This window comes from Callithrix jacchus, chromosome 8 (assembly GCF_049354715.1).
Source record: "Callithrix jacchus isolate 240 chromosome 8, calJac240_pri, whole genome shotgun sequence".
In the NCBI taxonomy this organism is placed as follows: Eukaryota; Metazoa; Chordata; class Mammalia; order Primates; family Cebidae; genus Callithrix; species Callithrix jacchus.
This window is the reverse complement of record NC_133509.1, coordinates 135,134,839-135,154,791: the sequence shown is the minus strand read 5'-3', so window position 1 is coordinate 135,154,791 and position 19,953 is coordinate 135,134,839. Positions and strand designations below refer to the sequence as shown.

The window sequence follows — 19,953 nt, the reverse complement described above, 5'->3', positions numbered from 1 at the left end:
TTAAAACCTTCCTGCCCAGGATCAAATGAGATCAAGTACACAAAAGCAGTCATGCTGCCTACCATACTCAACCCATTTGTACATATACTTACAAATTTAGCCCAGCAACCCGCTGTCCTTCCTCCATTTGTTACAGAATTATACTGACTGTATATCATGTCATTTCAGTTCTGAAGATGAAATCATTTTCAGAATCTGAACTTGGGAAATGTATTATTATCCACAAACTCTTTTTTTTTTTTTTTTTTTTTTTGAGACGGAGTTTCGCTCTCGTTATCCACAAACTCTTTAGCTTCTCTTTAGAAATAATTCCAAACCACAAGGACAAGGAAGGGGGATAAAACACATGCCTGAGGAAACAGGCCATCCTGTGTTACTGCCATCAAATACGTATAACCGCCTTTATGCAGAGTATTCTACCACACTAACTAGACAACCAACACTTTAAAGAAATGGACAGTATAGCCAGAGGTGGTGGTGGACGCCTGTAATCCCGGCTACTTGGAAGGCTGAGGCATAAGAATCGCTTGAACCCAGGAGGTGGAGGTTGCAGTGAGCCAAGATAGTGACACTGCACTCCAGCCTGGGTGACAGAGCAAGACTGTCTCAAATTAAAAAAAAAAAAAAGAAAGAAAAAGAAATGGACACGAAAACAACCTCAAACTGTGCCACCTTAAAAGCAGCTGCTTGCACAGGGGAAGTAAAGACTGTTAAATACTCACTTAATTGTACATTAACTTCCATCAGTCAAGCCCCTCAGACTTTTTCCCCTAACTGGCTGACTTGATACTTACCACTTCATCAAGCAAAGCCATACACTACCAAGTTCTCTGGGTGTAAAAAAGTGGGCCAGCAATTTGGTGGGATAAAATGCAGAACATGTAAAAATATGTTGATTTTCTCAATTACTCTAATTCCACACACTACAAGAAAAAGTAAATATACTTTTTTAGTGGTTAATGTAGCTTTACCGCAATAATTTCAAATGATATTCTAAATTCTGCAAATTCATCAATAACTAAAACCCCCACCCCTTACTCATTAGCATTAACAACAAAAAAAAAATGACTTTTTTTTTGAGACAGAGTGTTATTCTGTCACCCAGGCTGGAGTGTAGTGGCAAAATCTCGGCTCACTGCAACCTCTGCCTCCTAGGTTCGAGTGATTCTCCTGCCTCAGCCTCCCGAGTAGCTAGGGTTACAGACGCCCGCCACCACGCCTGGCTAAAATTTTTGTATTTTTAGTAGAGACAGGGTTTCACCATACTGGCCAGGCTGGTCTCAAACTCCTGACCTCAAGTGATGTGCTGGCCTCTGCCTCCCAAAATGCTAGGAATAAAGGTGTGCGCCACCGCACCTGGCCAAAACCATGACTTTCAGTTCCAATATGATCAGTGTGTAATCTCTTGAGCTACCAAAATACATGGAAGTTATCTTCTGACAGCCATTAAGTAAAATATTTATGTTTCATTTAAACATGGTTTCTGCTAAACTCAAACTACTATGAATTCTACAAGGCACCCTGGAGGCAGGAGAGCGCCTGTTAGCACTTCCTATTAGGTTTTGACAGCTCCTCGACTCCTTTGCTCAGGCCTCTTTCAATCACAGATCCACCCAGCTGTAGTTGTCTCACCTCACGCCTTTCACCATATACAAGCAAACCAGCTTTTTCAGTCCAGGCTCTTCATTTCTTTCTCATTCATTTCTCTGAATTCTAACTATCTTTTAATACTCACCATATTTTTTGTGTCTCCATCCAGTTCTAAGAATTTATGAAGTAGCTTTAAAGTAACTATAGGGGAAGGGGCTCCACCCCTTAAGTGGAGTATTAAACGTAATCATCACAGGCATTAACTACTATGGCAGAATTATTCTCAAGTCTATTTAGTATCTCAGCAATTTAGCTAGGTAGCAAACGAATATACCAACAGGATACTGACATTAAAATCAGCATTAAATTAATAACTGCCTTTGTAAAGATAAAGATTTTACACATGCAGAAAAGATCCTTTTGCTATAGATGGCTTTTCTGACCTTCGTTAAAAGTATTAAAACAGTAAAACAAACCCCCCAAAAAACTTCGATTTCTAGCATCTTTCTTTTCGTGGGAAAAACAGATACCTTTCTACGTACAAAGTAAAAGGCACAGAGGCCTAAAATTAAAGTACCCGATTTTATTTACTCGCAAATGTCCACAGTCTAGTAAACTGACCCAACCTATTCACAAAGAGCTACATACTTGAGAGGGAAAAGAAAGCTTTCCCAAAACCGAAGTGACTAAGAATTATCCGCTAAGATTCACAGGCCCTTTCCACTAGCTACTGCAGGAGGAAAAGGCCAGGAATTCGCTGGCAACGGCGGTGACAGGCTCAGACTGACGCTCGGGGCCCGCACACGCGAGCCCTACGTGCAGCCCAAGTCCCGCCCCGCAGCAAACGACGCCTCAGGCGAGCGTGACCGCCGGGGCAGGGTCCAGCCCGGCGCTGGGTGGGCGGGGAGCAAGGAAGCCCGGGACGCCCACGCGCGCCGCGTCGCCCCTTCTGGAAAGCGCCTCCCGGGAGCAGCTGGGAGTCGCGAGAAGTTGGGGGCGGGCGGGGCACGCGCCCGCGGCGCCCCCCAGCGGCCGGCGGGGGAACGGCAGCGCCGGGCGGGGGCGCGCGTCCCGGAGACAGCAGTCCCCGACCCGCGAGGCCGCGGCGCAGCCCCGCCAACGCCCGCCCGGGCCGGGGGCGCGCGGCGGCCGCCACAACGGGCTGACGGGCGCGCCCGTTGGTGCGGGCGCGGGGGAGCGAGCGCGCCGGCCCCTCCCCCGGCCGTCCCCGCCCCACGCGACGCTTCCCCCTCTCGGAGAAACTACGCCATTGCGGCCTAGCCGGGCGGCGCCGGCCCCTCCCCCCGCAGCCCGCCGCCATCTTCGCGGCCCGCCGCCCGCCGCCGCCGCGCCCCCGCCGCCGCACGGCCCGCCATCTTTTGGGGCCGCCATACTTGCCCTGGCGAAGAAGATGGCGGCGCCCATCACACACATAAAACATGGCTTCCCTTCAAAACAAAAACATCCCGGGGCCGGGGCGCGCGGCCGGCGCTCACCTGAGGACCACATGGTGACCGAGAACTCGCCCTCCAGGGTCTTGATCTGCACCTGCTTCTGCTCCCACTTCTTGTTGCCCGGGTCGGCGCCGCCGCCGCCCGCCGCGCCGGCCCCGCCGCTCAGGTAACTCTTCTTGCCGCTCTTCTTGCCGCCGCCCTTCTTGACGCGGCCGCCGCCCGACGACGACGAGCCGCCGCCGCCGCTCTTGCCGGCCGCCGCCACGGTGACCAGCGTCTGCTCGATGTAGTCGTCGTCGCCGCCGGCCGGCGCGGGCACCGGGATGAGGATCTGGTCCTCGAAGCCGTCCTCGGCGCGCAGCCCGTCCGAGTCGTCGCCGCCCACCACCTCCTCGCGCGTCTGCACCAGGATCACCTCCTGGTGGTGGTGCACCTGGGTCGGGTCGTCGGTGACCAGCGGCTGCAGCGCGATCATGGGCGGGTGGTGGTGGTGGTGGTGGTGGTGGTGGTGCACGGCGTGCCCGTGGCCGCCCCCGCCGCCGTGGTCGCCGCCGCCACCGTCCTCGTCGTCGTCGTCGTCCTCCTCCTCCTCGCCCACCACCGTGGTCTCGATGGTCTCCACCGGGATGGTCTCCACCTCGATCTCGTGCAGCTCCACGATCTCGGCCGGCATCTCCGAGCCGTCCGTGGCGATGTACAGGGTGTCGCCCGAGGCCATGGCTGAGGGCTCCGCCGCCACGGCCGCGGCGGCCTCGGCTCCTCGGCTGCGGGCGGGCGGGCGAGGAGGCGGCCGGCCGTGGGGAAGGAAGGCAGAGGGAGGAAGGCGGCGAGCGGGCGGGGGGAGAGGGGGCGGGCGGCGGGGGAAGGGGCGGGCGCGGCGGCCGCGGCGGCGGCGGGGCTTCCCCGCCTCCCTCGCCTCGGTGCGCCCCGCGCTCGCTCGGCCGCTGCTCGTCCCGGCTCCCCGCCTCGCCTCGCCTCACCGCAACCGCCCGCCCTGGCCGCGCCTCCTCCCGCCCTCCGGGCCGGCGCTCCGCTTCCCCCTTCCTCCTGCGCCTCCGCCTCCTTCCACACAAATACCAACTCCTCAGCCCGAGCCCAGATCTCGCCGCCGCCGCCGCCGCCACACTCTGCTCCGGCCCGGCCTCGCGAGACTTCCGCGCTGGCCTCAGCCCGCCCCGCCTCGCTGCCACTCGCCCGCTCGCCCTCTCGCTCCTCCTTCTCTGCCAATCGATCTGCCCGCTGGCCGCCGAGGCCCCGCCTACTCGCCGGGCTCCTCCTGGATTGGGGCCGGTGGGACCGGGGGCGGGGCCGCCCGCACGCGCGCTGGCTGGCCGGCCCGCGGCGCGTGACGTCAGCGCGCCGCCGCCGCCGCCGCCGCTGCTGCCTCCCGCCGCTCGGTGTCGCGCGGCTCCCGCCCTCCGCGGTGCAACTGCCACAAAACGCGCTGCCCCGGGCCCGGGCCGCACTCGGGAGCGGGGTGTCGCCGCTGCAGCCGCCGCCTCGGGAGCCGGTGAGCGGTCCGCGCGGCCCCGGGCACCACGGGGGCGGGAGCCTGAGGAGAAGGGAGGAAGGGGCCGGCCGGGCGCGGGGTTGAGGCCGGTGGGCGGCCCGGAAGTCGCGCGGGGAGCGGCCGGCGCGAGCGGGGCGGCCCCGTCGCCCCAATAAAGTCTACTTTGACGAGAAACGCCTGTGCTTCCTTTTTCGCGTCGGGCGGCGTTTGCTCTTGCCGCCTGGCTTCGGGCGAGCGGTGGCCGCGGGGTGAGTGTGGAGGGCGGAACCGACCAAGACGGGCGGCGCGGGCTGTGTCCCGCATCTTGCCGCGAGCGCCCGACTGGGTGCCATGCAGAGCGCTTGGGGCGGCGCGGGCTCGACGGAAGCGCCCGCGGAGCCCCGGGGCCACCGTTGGGTGGATGTCCGTTATTCTTTTGTGAACCAGGGAAACCTGAGACGCAGCCGTTGGGTGTCTGTTTCCCCGTAGATCTTAGAACTATAAGGTCCTGGCGGCTCTGGTGTGGCTCGGCTATTAATAGCTTTCTAAAATTTCCTCCTGAGTTTTCCCGTTTTCGCTCTCCAGCCAGCCATTGTTTCCCTTGCCCACCATTTCCCCCTCTTTGTCACTTTCGTATGTGCTCCTTGCGCCCACCAGGTTTTGCATTTGTCTCATCATTGAAAATTCCACATTTTTTACCGCCGTGTCCTCCATTATACCTGCCCCAGAGCCTAGATTTTTTTATTTTTATTTTTGGCACGGATTAGCGGCAAGTTAGACCCTCCTGGATAAGGTATATTGCATCGAAGTGTTTTTGCTCTTAATCTGTCCTTTTGGTCGACATGACAGTTTGCCTTAAAGCAAAACAAAGATTTCCTGATTTTTTTTTTTTTTTTTCTTGAGACGGAGTTTCACTGTTGTTACTCAGGCTGGAGTGCAATGGCACGATCTCGGCTCACCGCAACCTCCGCCTCCTGGGTTCAAGCAATTCTGCCTCAGCCTCCTGAGTAGCTGGAATTACAGGCACGCGCCACCATGCCCAGCTAATTTTTGTATTTTTTAGTAGAGACGGGGTTTCACCATGTTGACCAGGTGGTTTCGATCTCTTGCCCTTGTGATCCACCCGCCTCGGCCTCCCAAAGAGCTGGGATTGCAGGCGTGAGCCACCGTGTCCGGCCTAGATTTCGTGATTTTTAAGGAAACCATGACAAATTGGAGAGTGAGAAAGGTGTATCTTTGTTGTACTCGTTTGGCCGATTTAACTCCTGTATGAATTTGTTCAACTTGAATATTCTCAATGTTTACTGTTTTCTAATAGTGTTGAAGCAGTTGAGTCCCACGATTATTCTGAACAGTACTCAATACATTAATCTTAGACTCATCTTGTTAAAACAAGCAGACTTCTTACGTTTGGAAACACTCTGAGTAACAGTATATACATTCTCATTAAAAGGCGACTTTATAAATCCTAGTCCCTATTTACATTGCTAAATGTCATTGGACTTAATTTTTGAGAATATTAGTGTGAGGAGTGAAAAATTAGATCGCTTTCTCTTTGAGCTTTGAAACCTGAATAATTCTCCTGGGAGTGCTGCACCCACACAGTTTGGAAAAGTCAAATGTGTTGGAGTCATTTCTGGCTTTGTAGCTTATAAACTGCTTAAATATTTCTCAAATGAAAACCAGTTGTGGGAGATTTTCACATGTCTTAATGCTTCTTAAATTTCACTTTCCCCACTATCTAGTAATTGATGGGGAAATGGCTTTGCAAGTAGTTGATTCTCCCCCATTGACACAAATTGAGAGCAAGAGAAATGAGGGAAATACCCATTAAGCATCCTGGCTTCTGAGTTGTAGATCTGTAGATGTTCACATTCAAGTGGAGAAAGCTGAAAAGGATTCAAAGCTGTGAGGAATGGTGTTAGGTCAGAAATACTGAGATGCTCTTGAAGGCCATTCTGGTTACCTGCTGCAGAAACAGCTTTTTAAATTTGCCCGGCAACAGGTGACCTGTTAAGGCAAGCCTGAAGTTTTCTCTAGTAGGAGATACTCTTCTACTGTTTAACTATGGAGTATCTTACAACTATACATGCAAAGATAATGTGTTATATTGGCTCTCGCCTGCTTGCACTTGCTGCTAACGGTAAAAATTACTTTAGAAGGACTGGTCAAATTGCAGTTTCAGAATCATGGGACTCAAGGTGAGGAAAGGCCGGGCATGGTGGCCCACACCTATAATCCCAGTATTTTGGGAAGCTGAGGCGGGAAGATCATCTGAGGTGGGAAGATCACCTGAGGTGAGGAGTTAGAGACTAGCCTGGCCAACATAGTGAAACGTTATCTCTACTAAAAATACAGAAATAAGCCAGGCATGGTGGTGCACACCTGTAGTTCCAGCTACTCAGGAGGCTGAGGCAGGAGAATTGCTAGAACCCAGGAGGCTGAGGTTGCAATGAGCCGAGATCGCAGCACTGCACTCCAACTTGGGTGACAGAGTAAGACTCTGTCTCAGAAAAATAGTAGTAAGTAAAAGGATAATTTCACTGCTGTGTTTTTTGTTTTTGTTTCTGTTTTTCTGAAGCAGGGTCTAGCTTTGTCTCCCAAGCTAGAGTGTAGTTGCACAATCATAGTTTACTGCAGCCTTGAACTTCTGGATTCAAGCATTCCTCCCACCTCAGCCTCCCAAGTAGCTAAGGACTATAGGTGTACCACCACCATGCCGAGCTAATTAAAAAAAAAAAAAAATTTTTTTTTTTTTTTTTTGAGATTGGGTCTTGCTCTGTTGCCCAGGCCGGTCTCTTGCCTCAGCCTCCCAACTTGTATTCTTTTCTGTTTATACAGAATGCATTGGGATTCTCTCTGAACTCCTAGAGTCCTTTTATTTTGGGAGCAAATGATTATTGTCACGTAATTAAACTGGTATTTATCTTACACCTATCTGAGCAAAGGCTGTGACTGTCTGTCAGCTCAGTGCCTTGTACATGAAGGTATTGTCTGCTTGCTTGCTTTTTGTTGTTGAGATGGAGTCTCTGTTGCCCAGACTGGAGTGCAGTGGCTCGATCTCAGCTCCTTGCAACCTCCACCTCCCAGGTTAAAGCAATTCTCCTGCCTCAGCCTCCCAAGGAAGCTGGGACTACAGGCATGTGCCACCATGCCCGGCTAAATTTTTTTTGTATTTTTAGTAGACATGGGGTTTCACCATGTTGGCCAGGCTGATCTCGAACTCCTAACCTCAAATGATTCACCCACCTCTGCCTCCCAAAGTGCTGGGATTACAGGAGAGAGTCACCACTCCTGGTAATGAGTCATCAATTCATTTTCATGCAAGGAAATGAAGTTTAAAGCATCATGACAGAGGGGAATTCTGTGTGATACTGCTTGACCATTTCTTAGTCACTCAAGTTTTTCAAAAGTTCCAACTTTCTGCAAAGCTTCCATCTAAAAAAAAAAAAAAGCTTCCAGTCTACTCAGAAATTGAACATCAGCCAGACGAGGTGGCTCACACCTGTAATCCTAGCACTTTGGGAGGCCAGGGCAGGCGGATCACCTGAGGTCGGGAGTTCGAGACCAGCCTGACCAACATGGAGAAACCCTGTCTCTAATGAAAATGCAAAATTAAAAAGAAGAAGAAAAAAGAAAATACAAAATTAGCCGGGTATGGTGGCCCATGGCTGTATTCCCAGCTACTTGGGAGGGTGAGACAGGAGAATCACTTGAACCCAGAAGGTGGAGGTTGCAGTGAGCCGAGATCGCACCATTGCCTCCAGCCTAGGCAAGAGCAGAAAACTCCATCACACACACACACACACACACACACACACACACACACACACACAAAGGAACTGAACATCAACAACTATAGAAGAAATAGTATTAGATACATCACAACAGTTGTACAGCTTTCTGGAATCTCCAGGAAATCAGAGCTCACGAATGCCTGAGGAGATGCAGTGACAAGTACCCTACAAGGGAATATTCCTTTGGCTACCTTCTCAGTGCAACATTAGGACAAAGATGTGGACTGTTAGCCAACAGCTCCTTTGCCATCTCCTCACCTGCCTTATTTTCCGTTCTTTCATTTCTGAAACTATCACTAAATACTCAAACTTGGATTCAAGGCAGGAGGGCAAGTGGTGTCAGTAAGCAGAACAATAAAGGCTAGTAAGAGATGCCAATACTTCTCCTTCCTTGCCTAGTCTGGAGAGTAACTTCCTTCTTTATTACAGGGAGGCTGACTATCAAATCTGATTCGGCTGTATCTCTTAACAGACTGGGATTAATTCAAGTCATGAACTCATGCTAAATAATTTCCCTTATCACAACTAATTTGGCTGCCTCATGAAACTGCTTTTTGGTTAATTCTAATGTTTAGTTATTTTGCAGTTCCTTCAAGTAGGAAATCGGTGCTCTGCATCAGTTACAATATTGAGACTGTTAGAGCCAGATAGGGCATCTAGTCCAGACTTCATTTTGTAGACGAGGAAACCACCTTACAGAGGAGATGTGCTCAAGGTCACATGGCAGTGAAGCGAGAACTTGACTTTCCTGCCTTTTGTGAGACTGCAAAACCTATCTAAATTTCAGTAGTATGATCCTGTTCCAATTCAGATCCACGCCCAATTTTCAATGAAATGTTTGCAGAAATGAGAATGAAAATTTTGTGCATGCATCTAAATTAGTTACCCCCAGTTTGGATCTAAGTTAAGTGAAAAACTAGGTATGCACTAGGTATGTTCTTAACTGTCTAAACTTACAAATATCCTTCTTGGTTGTGGAATCTTTGAAACCTGGGCTACTAAGGGATACTTCCACCAAATCAATGCATATATTAGATTTGGAGTTTAAATTATGGTGAAACACCCTTTGTTCCTTTTTTTTTAGACAGGTCTCTCTGTCACCCAGGCTGGAGTGCAGTGGTGTGATCTCTGCTCGCTGCAACCTCTGTCTTAGGCTCAAGTGATTCTCCCAACTCAGCCTCTGAGTAGCTGGGACTATAGGTGCATACCACCATGCCCTGATAATTTTTGCATTTTTAGTAGAAACAGAGTGTCACCATGTTGCCCCAGGCTGGTCTTGAATTCCTAGGCTCAAGCAATTCACCTGCCTTGGCCTCCCAAAGTGCTGGGATTACAGGAATGAGCCACTGTGCTCAGCCCCAAACTACATACTATATATGTTTATATGGGGGTTTTTTGTTTGTTTGTTTGTTTGTTTTTTGAGATGAAGTCTTACTCTGCCACCCAACCTGGAGTACAGTGGCACGATCTTGGTTCACTGCAACCTCTGCCTCTCAGGTTCAAGCAAGTCTCCTGCCTCATCCTCCCGAGTAGTTGGGATTACAGGCACACACCGCCACACCCAGCTATTTCTTTTTTATTTTTAGTAGAGACAGTGTTTCATCATGTTGGCCAGGCTGGTCTCAAACTCCTGACCTCAAATGATCCACCTGACTCAGCCTATCAAAGTGCTGGGATTACAGGCATGAACCACGGCACCAGGCCTCCTAACTGTATATGTTAATAGGTGAAATCTCATGTCTATAAAGTTGGTACTCTTTATGTAGCATTTTATTTTATATACTTTTATAAGATCTTAGATTCTTTTTCTTAGGCCAAGTGGTTTATTACAATGATTGAACCTGATTATTGCCCATAAATATAAAGAAAGTTGAAATCTTTAGTAATAGCTTAGCCTGTTTTTCTCTGCTTTGCTAGTATAATGTCCCTCCAAAGAAGCTAAATGAACTTACTTGTACTTCAGTTCCTCCTACTGCCTGCCCATCCCAACAAATGTGGAATGCACAATTAAACAGAAAGAGTTGAACTTTTGTTTTGAAACAGGGTCTCACTCATTGCCCAGGCTGGAGTGAGTGGCGGGATCTCAGCTCACTGCAGCCTTGACCTCTCCATCTAAAGCGATCCTCCCTCCTCAGCCTCCCAAGTAGCTTGGACTATAGGCAAGCACTACCACGCCCATGCCCAGCTAATTTTTATATGTTTTGTCGAGACAGGGTTTTGCCAAATAGCCCAGGCTGGTCTTGAACTCCTGAGCTCAAAGGATCTGCTCTCATCAGCCTCCCAAACTGCTGGGATTATAGGCATGAACCTGGCCAAAAATTCTTTAACCCATGGGAACTTTCATAGCCACACTTGTTCTCACAGAAGCACGTATATTGCATTGTGGAAATGCAGGAAGTCAGTTCATACATTTGTGTGTGTGAGGCAGGTGAGCATGATGGAGTGGGAAGCGCTTATATGATTTGGGAGTTAACTTACTTGTTCTCTCTATGAAACTGGGCAGTAACCTTTCTGATAGGCAGTTTTTTTCTGTTTGTCAAAAAGGAGTGACACTGCACAGGGAGTCAGGTGAGACCAGCTGTTCACCATTGCCTCATACCTGCAGTGCAAGGCCCAGAGGATAGATAGAGTTGTGACAAGAACAGGACAGCCATACTTGTCTTCACTAGGTCGACAGGCCAGAAGGAGTTCAGCTGTAAACAGATAGTTCACAAATACATACCTAATTTTTTTTTTTTTTTTGAGATGAAATCTGGCTCCGTCGCCCAGGCTGGAGTGCAGTGGCACGATCTCAGGTCAGTGCAATCTGCGCCTCCCGGGTTCAAGTGATTCTCCTGCCTCAGCCTCCAGAGTAGTTGTGACTACAGACACCTATCACTACGCCCAGCTGGTTTTTTGTATTTTTAGTAGAGATGGGGTTTTATCATGTTAGCCAGGATGATCTTGATCTCCTGACCTCGTGATCTGCCTGCCTGGGCCTCCCAAAGTGCTGGGATTACAGGCATGAGCCACCAAGTCTGGCCTTTTTTTTATTTTTTTGAGACAGAGTCTCGCTCTGTCACTCAGGGTGGAGTACAGTGGCGTGATCTCAGCTCACCACAACCTCCCCGCTTCCAGGGTTCATTTTGTTCTTTTGCCTCAGCCTCCCGAGTAGCTGGGCTTACAGGCGCGTACCACCACACCCGGCTAATTTTTAGTAGAGATGGCGTTTCACCATGTTGGTCAGGCTGGTCTTAAACTCCTCATGATCCACTCACCTTGGACTCCCAGCTGGGTTTATAGGCATGAGCCACTGCGCCCTGCCCATATCTAATATTCATTTATAGAAGTCCTAGAAAGAAGTGAGAGTTTGGGAATAGAATCTGGCCTAGCCTAGTAAGATAAAGGCCTTCATGAGAAAGGGACATTTCAACTGTGACTTGAAAGTCGTACAGAACACGAAGTGCCCATCCCAGTGCTTGGCGTTTTTTTAGTGTTAATATCTGTGTGAAACAAGAGTAGATAAAATAAGTCAGGTGATAGATCTGTAAATACTTGGGATAAACCCAGAGCTCGCAGTATAAAAGGGCTATTTTTAGCCTTGGAAAATCAACAAATTAGTTCACTGAAACTGCTATGGAGGATGGCTGAGGTTTTCTCAGCACTTGATTAACATTAGGTCCTACTTTTTAATTTTTGTTTTTTATAAGCCATTCCTTCTTCCAAGTTCCCATTGAACTTGGGGGTTGATAGTGGAAATTGTTTTGGAGTTCTGGGCCTTGGAAGGTAGACCAACTGCCAAGTGAATTAGGTACTTAGCTGCAAAACTGGTCAATGGGAAGAGCAGAATGTAGAGTCATACAAATCTGAGTTCAGTTCCTGGTTCTGCCATTTATCTGTGTGACTATCAGAAAAGGCTTATAACTTCTCAACTTGTCATTTTGTCATCTGTGAAACAGGAATAAGCTGGGTGTGGTGGCTCACACCTGTAATAAGCTGGGTGTGGTGGCTCACACCTGTAATCCCAGCTTTTTGGGAGGCTGAGTCAGGGAGATCACTTGAGGCCAGGACTTCGCAACAAGCCTGGCTAACATAGCAAAACCCTATCTCTACTAAAAATACGAAAAAATTAGCTGGGGGTGGTGGCACATGCCTGTAGTCCCAGTTACCCAGGAGGCTGAGGCAGGAGAACTGCTCATACCCGAGTGACAGAGATTGCGGTAAACCAGAATTGCGCCCCTGCATTCCATCCTGGACAACAGACTGAGACCCTGTCTCTATCAGTCAGTCAGTCAGTGAAACAGGAATAATAATACTTTTACCAGTCTTCAGGGGTTACAGAAATCTGTAACAGTAAGCAAAATGCCTGAATCTGGTGTGCAAATTAAGGAAGAGGGCAAAGTGTTCATACTCTCCAGGACTGGTTCTGTTTCCTTCTTTTCCTTGTTTCTAGGTGAACTGGCCTGCCCACTCGTATCTCACTATCTGTGTTCGTTCTTTGCATTTGGGCAGCGCTGACTTCAGGACTAATGCTTATAGACAGGACCTGGTGCTCACTTAGTTTCTTAGGACATACTGCTAGCCAGACTCTTTTTTATTACCATTATTTTTTTTGAAAGAGATTTTCTACGTTAGTGCTAAGTTTTTAATCTCTGAGCAAGGTGAATTAGTAATCAAAATGAAATAAATGGCCCTGGTGCAGTGGCTCACGCCTGTAATCCCAGCACTTTGGGAGGCCAAGGTGGGTGGATCACAAGGTCAAGAGATGGAAACCATCCTGGGCAACATGGTGAAACCCTATTTCCACTTAAAAAAAATATTAGCTGGGCATGGTGGCATGCGCCTGTAGTCCCAACTACTTGGGAGGCTGAGGCAGGAGAATCGCCTAAACCCAGGAGGTGGAGGTTGCAGTGAGCCGAGATAGCGCCACCACCCCACTTCAGCCTGGCAACAGAGCAAGACTCCGTCTCCAAAAAAAAAAACAAAAACCAGAATCAATGACCTGTTGTGTAGTGTGTTCTGTGCCGGTCAGTGTCTCAACATTAGAGTTACTTTTGGAAGTGTTTCTGTTGGGGTCTGACTGGTAGTTTTTCCTTTGTGACACACAGATGCTTTGGCCAGAAAGGGTAAACCAAGACTTCACAAGGGCATTTTCTCGATGGGGATCATCAGCTGCCCTCAGGGACAGAGCAGCCCAGAAGTGGGTGAGACAAGGAATAGGAGGAGACATCAGTCTTTTCTACATTCCAGCCAACTGCATTCCTTTCTTGCACCTGGTATCATGTGTTGCGCTATCCCTGGGACTCCTGCCTTGGATATCTTAACTGCTTTTTCCTTCTCCGTTTTCTCACTTCTAGCTTTTCCTCCTCTTGCCGCTCACCTTCTTCTGCATGATCCCCTGGGTCGTCTGATCCATTCTTGTGACATTAACTGCTGCCTACATGCTGACCATTCTTTTTTTTTTTTTTTTTTACTTTTTTAACTTTTTTTTTTGTATTGATGAGGTCTCACTATGTTGCCCAGGTTGGTCTCCAACTCCTGAGCTCAAGCAATCTTCCCGCCTCCTAGAGTACAGCAATTACAGTTGTGAGCCTCTGCGCCTGGCTGTGCTTAAACCTCTCTGTCTAGTCTGGAGTCTCTCCAGAGCTCTCAGTCCATGTCCCACTGTTCTAGATCACCAGACTCCTGTCCCACAGGTACCTCAGACTCACTCGCTAGGCCTAGCTGACCTGAGCCTTCCCTTCCTCTCTGCACTGGACCTGCTTCTGCTCCAGCACTTGCTCTCACCCGTCACATTCAGTTGCTCAGGAGTGAACTCTGGAAATCATCTTGACTCCTTTTGCTCACTTACTCTCCGAATGTAGCCACCAAATTCTGATGCGTTTACCTCCTTGGTATCCCTCAAACCCAACTCTTCTCCATGCCTGTGAATGCTGTCCTTACACGGGCCCTGGCTCACTCTCTCCCCTTGCCTTTGCTGACCAGCTGATTTCCCTGCCTCCAGTTTTCCTTCCCCAAGGCACCTCCTGGATTTTCCTAGCATTACCATGTAACCATATCACTGCCCTGATCAAAACCTTCAGTGGCTTCCCAGGGCTTCAGCTCCTCAGCAAGGCATTCCCAAGCCTTCCAGCCTTATTTCCTTTCCTTCCTATTACCTCAAGGTGTGTACCACGACAGTTCGTATCTTTGCTTTGAGACAGATCTTTTCCTCTGCCTAAAATATCCTTTCCCACCTTCTTCAACTTTATGCTTCTTCCAGGACAGCCTGGACGACCTCTCTAGGACGCTTTCCTTGGGAGGGTATTTTCATAGCACTCTGCCCAAATTGCTATCATTGTACTTCCGTTATGATACGTGTGTCTGTTAATGTTTCTGTTTTCCCACAAAAGCACACAAGGTTCTTCGAGGGCAGGGATGGTGTCTCGTTTGTCTCTTATTCCCAGAGGGAAAAGAGTCAGCCCAGTCTGGACACGTGGTGGGTACTACCTGAACAGAGACACCTGCTGGTGTACTACCTCTGCCCTCCTCCAGCACCTGTTGCCTGTAGGGTAGTCCAGAATCCTTAGTTGGGTTTTAAGCAAACATGGTATGCAAAAAAAAAAAAAAAAAACAACACAACTTATTTGAATATTCGGTGAATATTTAGCGAGTCCATTGACTCCCCAAATTCTTAGGGAGTTTCTAAATCTTTCTGGTCCAGTTTCTTCATCTGTAAAAGAGGAATGTTACTGTTCAAGATTGTTCTAAAGTGTGATTGAAATAATATGTATAACACTTCTGGCATGTAACAGGTGCTAAATACATTTTCTCATCTCTTACTGTTTTTCTCCCTTTCTCACATCTCTTACTGTTTTTCTCCCTTTCTCCTGCACTGTTCTGAGCAGCCTCCATCCACAGTACACACACACACACACATCACAGAAGCACCGTTGTTGGTGAATATTTCCCTCCATTTTCCATTCCTCAACTAAGGGATGGCTTTTTCACATTCACTTGCCTCTCTACTCTATTCAGATCCTGCCTGGACTAAAGGCTTGCCCAGATCCTACAGTTAAAAGGAATTTTTCTCATTCCTTTCCTGGTCTATTTCCCTATTGCAAGTACTATTTCTAACTTAGTAGTCAGCTGTCTGTTTAAATCACATGAAGATAGTTAACTGGGTTGGAAGCTTCTGGGGGAAAAGGATGTTTCTGCTATATTTTTGTAGCTCACTGTGGTTCTGAGCACTCTGGGCCTGGAACATGTAAAGTGTTAAACGGTTGTTCACTTTAGCCTGGGGAGTTGGGGATGATAGGAAAATGCTTCTCAACCTGGCTAAACAGTGTCCTCAGATGCTTAAAGGTATCAGACTCTCTGGGAACTCTGAATTTTAGCTTATTTGTCCTTAGGATTTTGTCTTATTTGCAAGCAAATAAGATACCGGAAATTAGACACAATTCTAGAAAATCTATTATTTCAAACAGTGAAAAATCAGTCGTGGAATTATTTTATAATGTGAGGAAGGTAAAGAAAATTGCTTGCCCCAAACTACATGAAAGTGATATATGTTTCTAATTATGTTCTCAAAGCAATATTCCAAAGGGAGTTGGTTCTATGGAAATCCTCGAAGTAGACTGTGTTTTGGGAAAATCATCTGATGTCGACCTACTCAGATTCAGCTGTCACAGTCTTCCTTACAGCCCCCTGAAAGCAAATGGTATTACAAGTACGTAAAATCTTGTTAGAACAACTACCACCACAAAGAGGGAGTGCTTACAAAACAGTGATTTCCAGTCTTACTGACTGATGTATTAAGTCAGTTGTTAGCAGGAAACAGTGTGATTTGTGTTACAGGTAGTAAGGGATGTTTTATAGGTCTGCTCACACATACCTCTTCTAGCCATTAAGTAGTAACTTCCTTTGGACTCTGCTCATCCCATTTTTTCTTCAAATCTTTAGATGCAAAGCTGCCTAGATGGAGAACAGAACTGCTCCACTTCTGGCTTCTACTTGGAGTAAGTAGCCATGTCCAGCAGTGAGTTCATGCCGTCAGGATTCATTAGTTCTCTTCAGTGTTCAGAGTTGCAAACTTGCCACCGCATGCCCTCACACATGTGTAGCTCTTAAATCACATTTCCTCATCCTCTGTTTGGACTGTTGTACTTTTAGGGTCCAAATTTAGTAACTTACATAATTAATGTGTAGATTTTCATCTTATTAGATATATCTGTCATGAACCTACTGATATTGGGGGGGGTGTCTTGACTCATTCAACATATCTTACCTGCCAGCTTGATAGTAGTAATAGCAGCTAACTTTCATGTAGCCCTTACCATGTGCCAGGCATTGTTCTAAGCACACATATTAACTCATTCAGTTGGCACAGCCATGAGGTATAGATACTATTAGCTCCAATTTATGGTTTAACGACATTCAGATGTGTGATCAGTATACAGTTTATGGGGTGCTTTTTCAACTTTAAACCCAAGTGAAACCTGGGCTATGTATCATAAATATCTCTAGAAACCACATGGGGGAAATGGTTGAATGCACTACTGTATGTCATGTGCATGTATGTGTATTTGCTTAGAGAATGTGTGGGGTCCCTCTGGCAGTCACTTCATTGCCTGCCCGATTACTTTTTTTTGAGATGGAGTCTTGCTCTGTCACCCAGGCTGGAGTGCAGTGGCCAGATCTCTACTTACTGCAACCTACACCTCCAGGTTCAAGCAATTCTCCTGCCTCAGCCCCCTGAGGTGCTGGGACTAGAGGCATGTGCCACCATGCCTGGCTAATTTTTCTATGTAAGTAGAGATGGGGTTTCACCATGTTGGCCAGGCTGGTCTCTAACTCTTGACCTCAAGTGATCCACCCATCTTAGCCCCTAAAGTGCTGGGATTACAGGCATGAGCCACTGTGCCTGACCCCAACTACTCTTTCAACAACCAATGTTTTTTTATTACAGAGCCTCGGTTTTTTTCTTTTCAGATGTGGAGTAGAAATCTTCTGATCCCTTGAGGAGCGGGAAAGAATCTACCTTAGCTTTAGGGGTGAATCCTGATTGGTTAAACAACCAAGGCAGTCTTAGTCCCTTTGGCTAGTGGTGGATCTGCAGAGTGGGGGAGAATGTGACCCAATTCTGGCCAGTGAAATGTAAAGGGAAATGTGCTATTAGAGAGGCCTTGCTTCCCTAATAAAAACATAGAACTTCAGGATACAGCCCTCTTTGCCTGCCTGAAAACCTGTGTGATGGCCAGGGTGGCAGCTGCCATCTAAAGAATAGGCTAAAAGAATTACAGTCATTGGTCAGGCATTATCAAGCATGAACTCACTACCACTGGGGTACACGTGTGAGCCACTATGCAGGGATGTTGGTAACTCAAAGTGGACTTATTCCTAAGTGATAGTGACACACATCAGACTGTCAGTAGTTTCCTGTGGAAATGGGGGTGGGGCATTGTGAGGGGAGCTAACTCTTCTGTATGGGAAAAGAGTTTCCTCTTGGGAATTTTATGGGCTACCTATGTGCAATCCACTGGATATAAAACCACAGATTTGATAAATGGTTTCAGCATGAAAAGGGACTATGATAAAGTAAGCAAACACGTAGCTTGCTTCTGCAAACTAAGATTTGGGTAACTGTGCTGTTCTATTTATTTATTTATTTTTGAGACAAGGTCTCGCTCTGTTGCCCAGCTGGCTTGAACACAGCTCTCTGCAGCCTTGACTTCCCAGGCTCATGTGATCTTCCTGGCTCAAGCAATCCAGCCTTCTGAGCAGCTGGAATCACAGGTGCATGCCACCATGCCCACCTAATTTTTCTTTTTTTGAGATTGGGGTATTACTCTGTCAGCCAAGTTGGAGTGCAGTGGCATTTTCATAGCTCACTGCAGCGTTGACCTCCCTTACTCACGTGATCCTCCTACCTCAGCTATGCCCAGCTAATTTTTGTATGTTTTGTAGAGACAGAGTCTCACTATGTTACCAAGCCTGGTCTTAGACTCCTGGGCTCAAGAGATCTTTGCATCTAACCTCCCAAAGTTCTGGGATTCAAGGTGTAAGCCACCATGCCCAGGTAATTTTTTAATTCGTTTTGTAGAAATGGGGTCTCCCTATGTTGCCCAGGCTGGTCTTCCACTCCTGGGCTCAAGCAGTCCTCCTGCCTTGGCCTCTCAAAGTGCTGGGATTACAGATGTGAGAGACTGCACCTATTGGTTTATTTTTTACTTTGTACATGTGTAGTAAACATGCATTTAAACATTTTTTTAATAAAATCCACAAAATTTACTATCTTAACCATTTTATTTATTTGTACTTAACGTATTTTTTTCTTTTGTTTTTTGAGACAAAGTCTTACTCTGTCACCCAGGCTGTAGTGCAGTGGCATAGTCTTGCTCACTGCAAACTCCACCTCCTGGGGTTTCACCTGCTTCTCCTGCCTCAGCTTCCGAAGTAGCTGGGATAGGCACATACCACACGCCTGGCTAATTTTTGAATTTTTGCTAGAGATGGCGTTTCACTGTGTTGGCCAGACTGGTCTCGAACTCCTGACCTCAGGCGACCCACCTGCCTTGGCCTCCCAAAGTGCTGAAATTACCGGCATGAGCCACCACGCCTGGCCTTTTTTTTTATTTTTGAGATAGAGTCTTGCTCTGTCGCCCAAGCTGGAGTGCAGTGGTGCAATCTTGGCTCACTGCAACTTCCGCCTCCTGGGTTCAAGCGATTCTTGTGCCTCAGTCTCCTGAGTAGCTGGGATTACAGGCATAATACGCCCAACTCATTTTTGTATTTTTAGTAAAGATGGGGTTTCACCATGTGGGCCAGGCTGGTCCTGAACTCCTGACCTCAAATGATCCGCCTGCCTTGGCCTCCCAAAGTGCTGGGATTACAGGCATGAGCCACCACGCCTGGCCATCTTAACCATTTGTAAAAATGTACAGTTCAGTACAATATGAATTGAGTTCATTCAGATTGTTGTGCAGCCATCATCACCATCGATCTCTAGAGCTCTTTTCATCTTGCAAAACTGAAACTCTATACCCATTAAACAATAACTCCCCATTCCCTCCTCCCAGCCCTGGTAACCAGCGTTCTAATTTCTGTCTCTATGATTCTGACTACCCTGGATACCTCATTTATATTGGTAGACTCATACAGTATTTGTCTTTTTGTGACTCTTATTAGGATTTAGCATAATGTCCTAAAGGTTATCCAGGTTGTGGCATGCGTCAGAATTCCCTTTTTTAGGCTGAATAGTATTTCATTGTATGTATATACCACATTTTGTTTACCCATCATCTGTCATCGGACACTTGGGTTGCTTGCTTTAGCGATAGTGAATAATGCTGTTATGAAGGTGGGTTTATACCTATACAGTTTTTATGTGTTTTTTATTCAGAAAAAAATTTTTTAAGCTTTGAAAGCTAGCTGTGCACAGTGGTTCATGCCTGTAATCACAGCACTTTGGGAGACTGAGGCAAGAGAATTACTTAAGTCCAGAAGTTCAAGACCAGCCTGGGCAACATAGTGAGACCCCATATCTACAAAAAAATACAAAAATCAGACAGACGTGGTGGCATGCACCTGTGATCCCAGCTACTTGGGAGACTGATGTAGGAGGATCTCTCGAGCCCAGGAGGTTGAGACTACAGTGAGCTGTGAT

At 47.8% G+C, this 19,953-nt stretch overlaps 2 protein-coding genes across 7 annotated transcripts in view; one reads left to right on the top strand and one right to left on the bottom strand.

The window, feature by feature from the left end:
- The window catches only part of YY1 (YY1 transcription factor), a 37,136-nt gene extending 32,963 nt beyond the window's left edge, over positions 1-4,173 (bottom strand). The window contains exon 1 of the mRNA XM_002754285.6: positions 3,087-4,173. Within this exon, the coding sequence (XP_002754331.5) occupies positions 3,087-3,762 (676 nt within the window). The 5' untranslated portion in view covers positions 3,763-4,173. The remainder of the gene's footprint in view (positions 1-3,086) is intronic.
- Positions 4,174-4,417: 244 nt separating this feature from the next.
- Positions 4,418-19,953, top strand: part of DEGS2 (delta 4-desaturase, sphingolipid 2) — an 85,767-nt gene continuing 70,231 nt past the window's right edge. For 3 of the 6 annotated variants that reach the window (XM_078335752.1, XM_078335750.1, XM_078335754.1), the window contains exons 1-2: positions 4,418-4,554; positions 16,251-16,306. In XM_078335752.1, the coding sequence (XP_078191878.1) occupies positions 16,267-16,306 (40 nt within the window). In that variant the 5' untranslated portion in view covers positions 4,418-4,554; positions 16,251-16,266. Of the gene's footprint in view, positions 4,555-4,645; positions 4,803-16,250; positions 16,307-19,953 lie in introns of those variants that run through there. The other 3 variants (XM_078335753.1, XM_078335751.1, XM_078335755.1) reach the window with 1 other exon arrangement.